At 41.5% G+C, this 8,916-nt stretch overlaps 1 protein-coding gene across 1 annotated transcript; it reads right to left on the bottom strand.

Moving 5' to 3' along the window:
* Positions 1–63: 63 nt before the first annotated feature.
* On the bottom strand, positions 64–8,003 carry LOC308159020 (cytochrome P450 2J2-like). The gene is made up of 9 exons (XM_080532760.1): positions 7,737–8,003; positions 6,437–6,599; positions 6,201–6,353; positions 5,834–5,994; positions 1,880–2,059; positions 1,378–1,519; positions 1,023–1,210; positions 637–778; positions 64–545 (listed from the first exon to the last, which is right to left on the bottom strand). The coding sequence occupies exons 1-9, from the start codon at positions 7,923–7,925 to the stop codon at positions 358–360; spliced, it is 1,506 nt and encodes a 501-aa protein (XP_080388886.1). The 5' UTR covers positions 7,926–8,003; the 3' UTR covers positions 64–357.
* Between the last annotated feature and the right edge of the window lie 913 nt (positions 8,004–8,916).

Raw genomic sequence — 8,916 nt, 5'->3', positions numbered from 1 at the left:
ATCAAAGGGATACATTGTTAATAAAAACAAAAATCATGAAATACTCAAACTCTGGTGGTTTGTTATTTTATTGTCACCATGTTTCGTGTCTTGGAACCACCTTATTTGTTTTCATGTGTCTCACTGTACATTTGATTACAATTCTGTCAGTAGTGTCTTGATTGGTCACCATGGTTACCTCAGTATTATGACACACAGTAGTTTGGTTTGAAGTGTTTCATCATGGCTTGAAATAGGTGGACTATGTCTCAGGTTCAGCAGGGCTTAGTATACACTAGGTTATGCTGTGGTAGAGAGGTCCAGTGTGTTTTGTTTTATAGGGTGAGGTTTTGCCTTATCTCAGAGAAGGTATAGGGGTCAGAGTTGATTGCATCTGGGTTTGGCCTGGATCTTAAAGGGGTGTGGTGTGCGTGTGGCTCCTTCCTGGCCCTCCAGACTCGGCTCTTCCCCATCCAGCAAGGAGAACCAGAACTTTTGGAACAGACTGATGAAGAACAAGAACAACTCCATCCTGGCTAGGCCCTCCCCCAGACACACACGCTTACCTAAGGAGAAACACACACAAGCTTACATAGGGGGAGACACACACACTCACTCACTCACACTCACTCACTCACACCTCTTGGTTAGGATTACCTGCAGAGAAGGCCATGAATGCATCTCGCCTCACAAACTTTCCATTAGCGTCTAGGAAGTGTCCTGGATTGAAGCTGTCTGGGGTCTCCCACTCAGTCTTATCAAACAACACTGAGTTCAGATTGGTTATCAAGGATGTGCCCTAACACATAACACACACAGAGAGAAAAATCAAAGACACAGAAACAGCCCAGAAAACACACACACACACACACACACCAGATACATCTAACTGCGTTCCAAGTTCTCAGTGTCTACACCTGCTCTGATTTGAAAGAACTAGACAAGATAACACCTCTTACTTGACTTTGGCTATAGTGTACTTGCATCGTACTTACAACTCAATGCTTGCACCCTAGTTGAACCCCCCCACCTCCCACACACACCTTTGGTATGAGGTATCCCCCTAGATGTGTGTCTCTGGTGGCCATCCTGGGTGCGTTGAGAGGGACGATGTTGCCCATTCTCTGAATCTCATGGATGACAGCGTCAGTGTAGGGCATGTTGGCTCTGTCAGCCATGTTGGCCTGGCGGAACAGGCCAATCACACTGTCTATCTCAGCCTGGACCTTCCCTGTAGGATAGAGCAGAGAGACTTAGTCAATCAATCACGTAATCAAATGATCAATCAATCACACTATCTCATGTAGAGTAGGACATAATTATAGCAGGAACACCTGTTTTATGTTAGACTCCTTATATTTGTAATAAGGGTCTACTACTGTACTGTACTCTACACACCCTGGATGTCGGGGTATGTGGCCATGTAGAGAAGGGCCCAGAGCAGGGTGGTGGAGGTGGTCTCAGTCCCGGCTAGGAACAGGTCCAGAGAACACAGGACCAGGTTAGCCAGGTCAAACCCAGACTCATTATCATCTCTGTGCTGTCAGGGGAGTGGATCCATTAATTTGAGGTTAATGGATAAATAATGGATAATAAATACAGCAAGATCTACACAACATGTTTTGTGGAGTACCTGACACAAGATGATTGATTCATTTCAAGGTATAGATCACCAAAGTAAATGAGATGCATCTCAGCCATTAGTAAAAATCTGAGTAAGAGGGGTGATACTCCTGACCAGCATCAGACTAGATCATAACCTAAACTTGACCATAACCCTAACCGTAACCAAACCTTTAAGCCTTATAACCATAACCAAATTTGAACCAATTCAGAAAACTCATCATCGTTTTGCTTGTCAGGCTTTAGTTTTTCCAGAGTAAGAGGGCAAGCTGCTTACGTCCTCCATCTCTGTGAGGAAGGCATCTATGTAGTCTCTTGGTGGGACGCTGGGGTCGTGGTCCTGCCTATGTCTCTCCACCTGGCCTCTGATGAAGGCCTCCATGGCTCCATAGTGGCTGAAGATAGAGTTGTGAGGCCCCGGGAGATTCTTCATCACACCAGGGAATGCCTCGTACAGCTAGAGGAGAAATGGTATGGTGCTGTTTGTAGAAGCTGTGATGATTACCCAAAACAAACAAACCCAGTAAACAATGAGTCCAAAAGACGTCCTCAGGGAAGCCGGAATGTGGGTTCAGATTACATCTTTCTAGGACGTCCAGATGACGTCTTTCTAGGACGTCCAGATGACGTCTTTCTAGGACGTCCAGATGACGTCTTTAGGACGTCTTAGTCCAGAAAGACGTCATCTGAACCCATCTGAACCCACATTCTGGCTTCCCTGAGGACGTCTTTTGGGCTCTTTGTTTCCTATGAAGTTATTCCATTTGGTTATTCTACAACTAGCACATGGTAGCACAAGGTTGCAACTGTAACATTTACATTACATTTTTGCCATTTAGCATAGTGACTTACGATCAATACATTTGACTAAGTAAGTGAATCATCTATCCACTAGTCATAGCAGGAAAAAGTAATCTATGCTCAATCTATGGGAAGCTCATTCCACCAGTGTGAGAGGTTGCATCTCTCATGGACTGGCATGAAGTTGCCCCAAGATGCTGATCTTTTTTTTTTTGAAATTTTCTTTTTATTGTCAATGGTCATTGGTTACAACAATCGTCATTACATTCAACATATCACAATCAACTCAGTTCCTATGACCAAAGTCTTTTTTTCTTTTTTTATATTAAGTAAAGTAAAGACAAGACAAAACGAAAACAAAAACAAACAAAGAAAAAAGAAAAACAATAGCGAATGAACTTTGGGAGCTTTCATCTTACATATGATAGATTAGAATAGGAAATGATTCAAGAAAATAAACACAATTACATCACCCTCTCATGTTCTTTTAACAATTCAACAGAAATCTGACCTTACAGGTTTAACATATCCAGTCCATTTCGTCCAGATCCGATAGAATTTTTCTACCTGAATTCTAAGGGAGTATGACATCTTTTCCATTACATATATATCATGAATTATATCTATCCATTCATCCACTGTGGGTACGTCTGGCTTTAACCATTTTCTTGTGATAGCCTTTTTACTTGCTACCAGAAGTATCAATATCAATTTTCTGTCGTTATTGTCCCAATTTTCGAATGAGATGTTTCCTAGGTATAAGGTGTCACATTTGAAGGGGATGTTAATTTCAAAAATAGCTTCCAGATTATTGTGTATCTCCCGCCAAAATGGGACTAGATTTGGGCATTCCCAGAATACATGGTAGTGATTGGCTTCATTCAGTCCACAGGATCTCCAACACGCTACACCCGTCCCCTGATGTCGTTTTTGTAGGGGGGTGATAAAAAACCTTGTAAGGTTTTTCTAACTAAATTCTCGCCACGTATTTGAGCATGTCGTTTCCCATTGTAGTTTACATAATCTGTCCCAATCCTCCCCAGAAATAGTAAAATTACCCTCTTTCTCCCATTTCTCTTTAATATATATTGTATTGACTGTTTTGAGATTGATCTGGCGGAAGCCATTGTATAGTCTAGATACCACCTTGTTGCATATCAATGATTTGCTTGCTGATGTAAATACTTCCATAATTCCTGTTACCCCCTCTTCTGATACTCCCCCTAAATTCTGATTGAAATGGTGTCGGACCTGGAGATACCTATAGAAATCATTTTGTTCTAAACCATGTTTTCTCTGTAGCGATTCAAAGCTATGGAATGCCCCCTTGTGGACAAAAGTTAAATAGTTCGAAAGGCCTTTTCCAACCCAGACTTTAAATCTAGCATCTGTTTTGTTTGGAGGGAAGTCTGTGTCATATGCACACCATCTTAGCATTTTAAGTGAGTCCTTTATACCACACAGTTTTACTGTCTCCTGCCAAATCTTCAAAGCCACGTTAATCCAGGGATTATTTTTATTTGTCATGTTGTTTATTAATTCACTATCTGCAACTATCGCTGCTATTTGAACCCCTTCTGTCATTGCACTCTCAATTTCCTTCCATCTTGCAGAGTATGATGGAGTACACCAACACACTACAGGCCTTAATTGAGCTGCGCAATAGTATTCTCGTAAACAAGGAAGGCCAAATCCCCCGTTTTCTTTTCTTAACTGTAGAGTTTTGTATCTGATTCTGGGTTTTTTCCCTTGCCATAAATATCTAGATATTAATTTGTCCCATTCTATAAATTGCTTAGCAGGTATCTCCACTGGAAGAGTCTGGAATAAATACAGTAACCTTGGTAGGATGTTCATCTTAACAGACTCCACCCTAGAGCTCAAACTCAAGAAGGGAATGAGACTCCACCGTAGTACATCTGATTTTAGTTTTACATTCAAAGGGCCATAATTAAGATCAGATAATTTTGAGACATCTTTTGGCAGGTTAACACCTAGGTATTTGATTGAATCTGCATCCCATTTCAGGTTATATTTCCCTCTAATATCGTTGGGTGGGTCATAGTTAAGTGTTAGTACCTGGGTCTTCTGAATATTTAGTTTGTAACCTGAAAGTGTCCCATATTCCTTTAATAAACCCATCAATTTTGGGATTGTCTGTGTGGGCTGTGTTAGATATACCAGGACGTCATCCGCAAAAAGACCAAGTTTATGCTCACCAGCTGCCATGTCTATTCCCTTAATTTCAACATTTTGCCTTATCCATTGGCTCAAAGGCTCAATAAAAAGGCTGAATAGGAGTGGGGAAGCGGGACATCCCTGCCTGGTTCCACGTTCCAGAGTGAAGGATCCCGATAGGGCACCATTAATTTTGATCCTTGCGGATGGGCTATCATATAATGCTTGGAAAGTTGCAATAATAGACTCATGAAAGCCGAATCTCGATAGTACCTTGTATAAAAAGGTCCAACTAACTGAATCGAAAGCTTTCTCAGCGTCCAAACTTACAAGAGCTGCCTCTATTCCGTGTTGTGTGATATGTCTGATAATGTGCAATGACCTTCTAATGTTGTCTTGTGTTTGCCGTTGTCTAATGAATCCTGTCTGATCTAAATGAATGAGTTTAGGTAGAATCCTATCTATTCTTCTGGATAGTATTGATGTAAACAGTCGATAATCGAGCTGGAGAACACTGATAGGGCGATAGCTATTACAATCTAGTTTGTCTTTCCCTTCCTTCGGTATGACTGAAATTATTGCTTCCCTCCACGAGGGTGGAATTTCCCTTTTCTGTAGTACCCAATTAAATGCCTTCAGTAATGTTGGAGCTAATTGTTCTCTAAATGATCTGTACCATTCAGCAGTGAAACCATCTGAACCCGGGGATTTGTTTGCCTTCAATCTCGAAATTGCTGATTGTAATTCCTCTATTGTTATTTCGGCTACCAAGTCTTTATTTTGTTCATTAGTGACAGAGGGTAAATCAAGAGAGGCTAGGAATGACTCAATCTGTAGGTTGTTGTCCACTTGTGGTTGGGAATATAGTGTTTTATAGAACTTTTCGAAACTCTGTTGAATTTTGTCTAGCTTACATTCTATCGCTCCGGATTCGGGGTTCCTTATTTTATAGATTGCATTATCTGCTTGTTGTTTTCTTAGTCTATATGATAAGAGTTTCAATGATTTCCCACCTACTTCATAGTATCTTTGTTTTGTAAATAATAGTTTTTTTTGTATGTCCTGATTGCCTATTTCATTTATCTCGTTCCTTATGTCTTTCATTTCTTGTTTTACCCTGTTATCCAAATTGTTACTGTGTTGTCTTTGTAGATGTTTTAATTTAATTTCCAGGTCATGCAGTCTTTGTCCTCTAAGTTTTTCCAAGATGCTGATCTAAGGTCAGTTTTTGTGTGATCCTATAGTCTCCAACCTGTGTCCATACGGAGCCCTCGATCAGCATAGCCTCAGACAGGTAGCTCAACAAAGTCTGGAAACTCTGGTCACTGTAGTCAAACCGCCTCCCAAACACCAGCTGGCAGATGATATTGGACACAGCATTGTTGACGATGGACGCAGGGTTGAAAGGCTCACCTGCGGGAAAACACAGAGAGGACGTTATTCTCCAGTTTATAAAGACATGAAGATTCCTCCAACTAACCTAGAATTATTGGTGACCTGAAATCCAACAGGATAACTGTTCCATTTGCCTGCTCTCCTTCTCCATCTTTCCTTTTCTCTCTCCTCTAGGTTGCTTACTCCTCTTCTCTCCTCTCTTCTCCCTACTCCTCTCCCCACACCTCTCTCCATCTCCATCTCCTCCTGTAGGTAGTGGTACTCCTGACAGATAGCCCCCTCTAGAGAGCTCTTCCCCAGGCCCAGACTTCTTAGGGTGGTGAGGGCAAAACGTCGCTGCTGCCTCCACATCTGGCCATTACTGAAGAAGATGCCTGCTGTGAAGACAGAGAGATGAAAAATGTTATCTGAAGCTATCATAGTGTTTGTGGTAGGTTAACTTCACTATCATGTTACTTACTGTTCCCTGCATAGATTCTGTCACCGATGGGGCTGGACGGTCTGTCTGCAAAGTTCTCAGCCTGTGTCACCAAGGCCTCTTTGACCATCTTATAGCCAGTCACGTAAACACTCTTGTCTCGGCCCAGACAGATACTGAACACATCCCCATACACCGCGGCTAGCTGTGGAGATCAGATCAGTGGACATTCTAAGTGTCTCTGGTTTTGGAGTACAATGTTGACTGGGGAATATTATATAGGGAAGGTGGGTCAGACAGCTACAAACACTTATACCGTACCATACTTGTACTTATACAATAATGAAAAAGTAAAACTCAAATGAGGATAAAGCAAACCAGGACATGACAGATAAAAAGGTTAATCTTTCCCAATTCATGGCAAGCAACAGGCTCAGTGCGTCCTATTCGTACCCTATCAGGAGCTCTCATTCAATGTCACTTCGACTATGCCGTAACATCATGGTACTATAGAACCACAAAGGCCCATAAAACAAGACTCCAGACAGCCCAAAATAAACTGGTTAGGCTTCTGCTAGGCCTCAACCCTAGGACACATCTAACCGCTGCTCATTTTTTGAGCCTTGATTGGCTACGAGTAGTTGACAGAGTGCAGCAGCTTGCACTGGGCCTAGTCTTCAAGATACGCTACACCACAAAGACACCCAAGTACCTGTCAACATACTTCCAAAAAGTGAACAACGTCCACACTTACAACACCAGAGGAAGCTCCACGAACCACGTTCAACCGCGTTGCACCACAAACAAGGGTTTAAACTCGTTTACAAACTATGCAGTAAAGATGTGGAACGCCCTTCCTATAATCTTAAAGGAGTGTAAAACACTGCCCACCTTCAAAACCACTCTCAAAAAACATTTACAGGAGGCTGCAATCCGTAACTGGACCCTCTAAAACAAAAATCAGATTAAAAGACCTGAACTACCCACTGTACATACTTTGTGTTTTGTCCCCCGCCCCCACCTGTGGTGTATGTCCCCACCTGTCCTACCCGCTGTACATACCTTATGTTTTGTTGTATTGTTCTTCCCATGATGGATGTATGTTTATCTTGTAGATAGTAATAGTTATTTGTCTGTATTATCTTGTAGATAGTACTAGTTTTTCTGTCTGTCTTACATGTAACGATGAATTGAGAATCAAGGACCCCAATTGAAATAAGCCAGTGGCTTTCTTGGGTTTTTATCCTGTTAGTTGACCTTGTATGTAATATGTACTTTCATGTACCTACTTCTGCAAATCTTCTAATAAAGTTTTCAATCAATCAATCAAACCTCTGCTCACCTTGGTCAGGTAAATGTGCGGCTGCTTGGCGTCGATGCTGAACACGTTTCCAACGAAGGGAAGAGCCAATGGTCCAGGGGGGTAGTTAGATGGGTTTCTGTTCTTTAGGATCTCGGCGACAAGGATGAAAACGATCATAAACAACACGATTCCTTTGAGGTCCAAATCCATTAGAGTGCACAACGACATTTAGGAGAAGTACGGGAGAAATATAGGGATCGAGGTCAAAAACGCAACTTCTTCCGTGTAGGAGTCCAATTTCACCAACCGCCATGATGACTCACGCGTCACCCACACGTTGGACTTTGACTTACATCACTGTTTGAATGTGTGCTTAAAGGTGCAATGTATACAACTTCATTTTCGGTCTTTAGTGCTATGGAAGCATTATAGCTGACATAATTCAAATGCCAATGCAATATGAGATTGCAATTGCATGTTCCACTTTTGCATACATTCTTTCAGACAATATTCAAATTCAAATGCAATTCTAATGATTGGCATTTGCATTTTCATGTACCCGATGTGCACATTCGCTGTCAATATTAAAATTATAATGCAAAGCCATTTGACAAAGTCATGCGCTGCTTTAGCTGACAAAATTCAAAAGTTCATTCTAATGTGCAAATGACTTTGCAATCCCAAAATAGCATATTCATTTGCCACTTTTGCCTGCGTTATTTGAGTCAATATTCAAATTGTAATGCAATAATGTGATTCGCAATTGCAAAGCCATTTGACAAAGTCATGCGCTGCTTTGTAGCTGACAAAATTCAAACTCTCTATGCAGTTCGGTGAAACGCAATTGCATTGACATGTTCTAGGAAACACATCCGGGTACTTTGCTCTCCCGTCATGTCCACGCCCCTTTTTGTGTGATAGCAGTGTAGAAGTTTGACTGGCGGTCAATGGACATTTCTGGTCTTTGCTACTTTAATCCGATAAAATAAGAAAACCGTAGTGCTTTTTAGATATTAGGAGCCCAAATCCGATGGCCAGTTAGGCAAACTATTATATAGTGTCATTGCCGATCAATGATCGACGTCGTTATATAGAGAAAATTTATGAAATAGGGGTTGATTCATCAGAGCAGTCATATGTCATCAGGGATGTGTAGTTCTTCATTTGATTTGCCGTGTAAATCCCCAGATGAGTGTTACATTAGTTTTCTTAAGATAGG

This window comes from Nansenia antarctica, assembly GCF_963989245.1.
Source record: "Nansenia antarctica genome assembly, chromosome: 5".
Taxonomy (NCBI): domain Eukaryota; kingdom Metazoa; phylum Chordata; class Actinopteri; order Argentiniformes; family Microstomatidae; genus Nansenia; species Nansenia antarctica.
Note: the sequence above shows the minus strand (reverse complement) of the source record. Positions and strands in the feature narration are given on the sequence as shown.

Bases quoted from the DNA above. Each gene is read 5' to 3' on its own strand.
- LOC308159020 (XM_080532760.1), bottom strand. From the start codon at position 7,925: ATGTCGTTGTGCACTCTAATGGATTTGGACCTCAAAGGAATCGTGTTG. The intron at 6,600-7,736 runs GTGAGCAGAGGT...TGATCTCCACAG, and splicing joins CGCACATTTACCTGACCAAG to CTAGCCGCGGTGTATGGGGA. The intron at 2,060-5,833 runs GTTGGAGACTAT...TTTCTCCTCTAG, and splicing joins AGGGCTCCGTATGGACACAG to CTGTACGAGGCATTCCCTGG.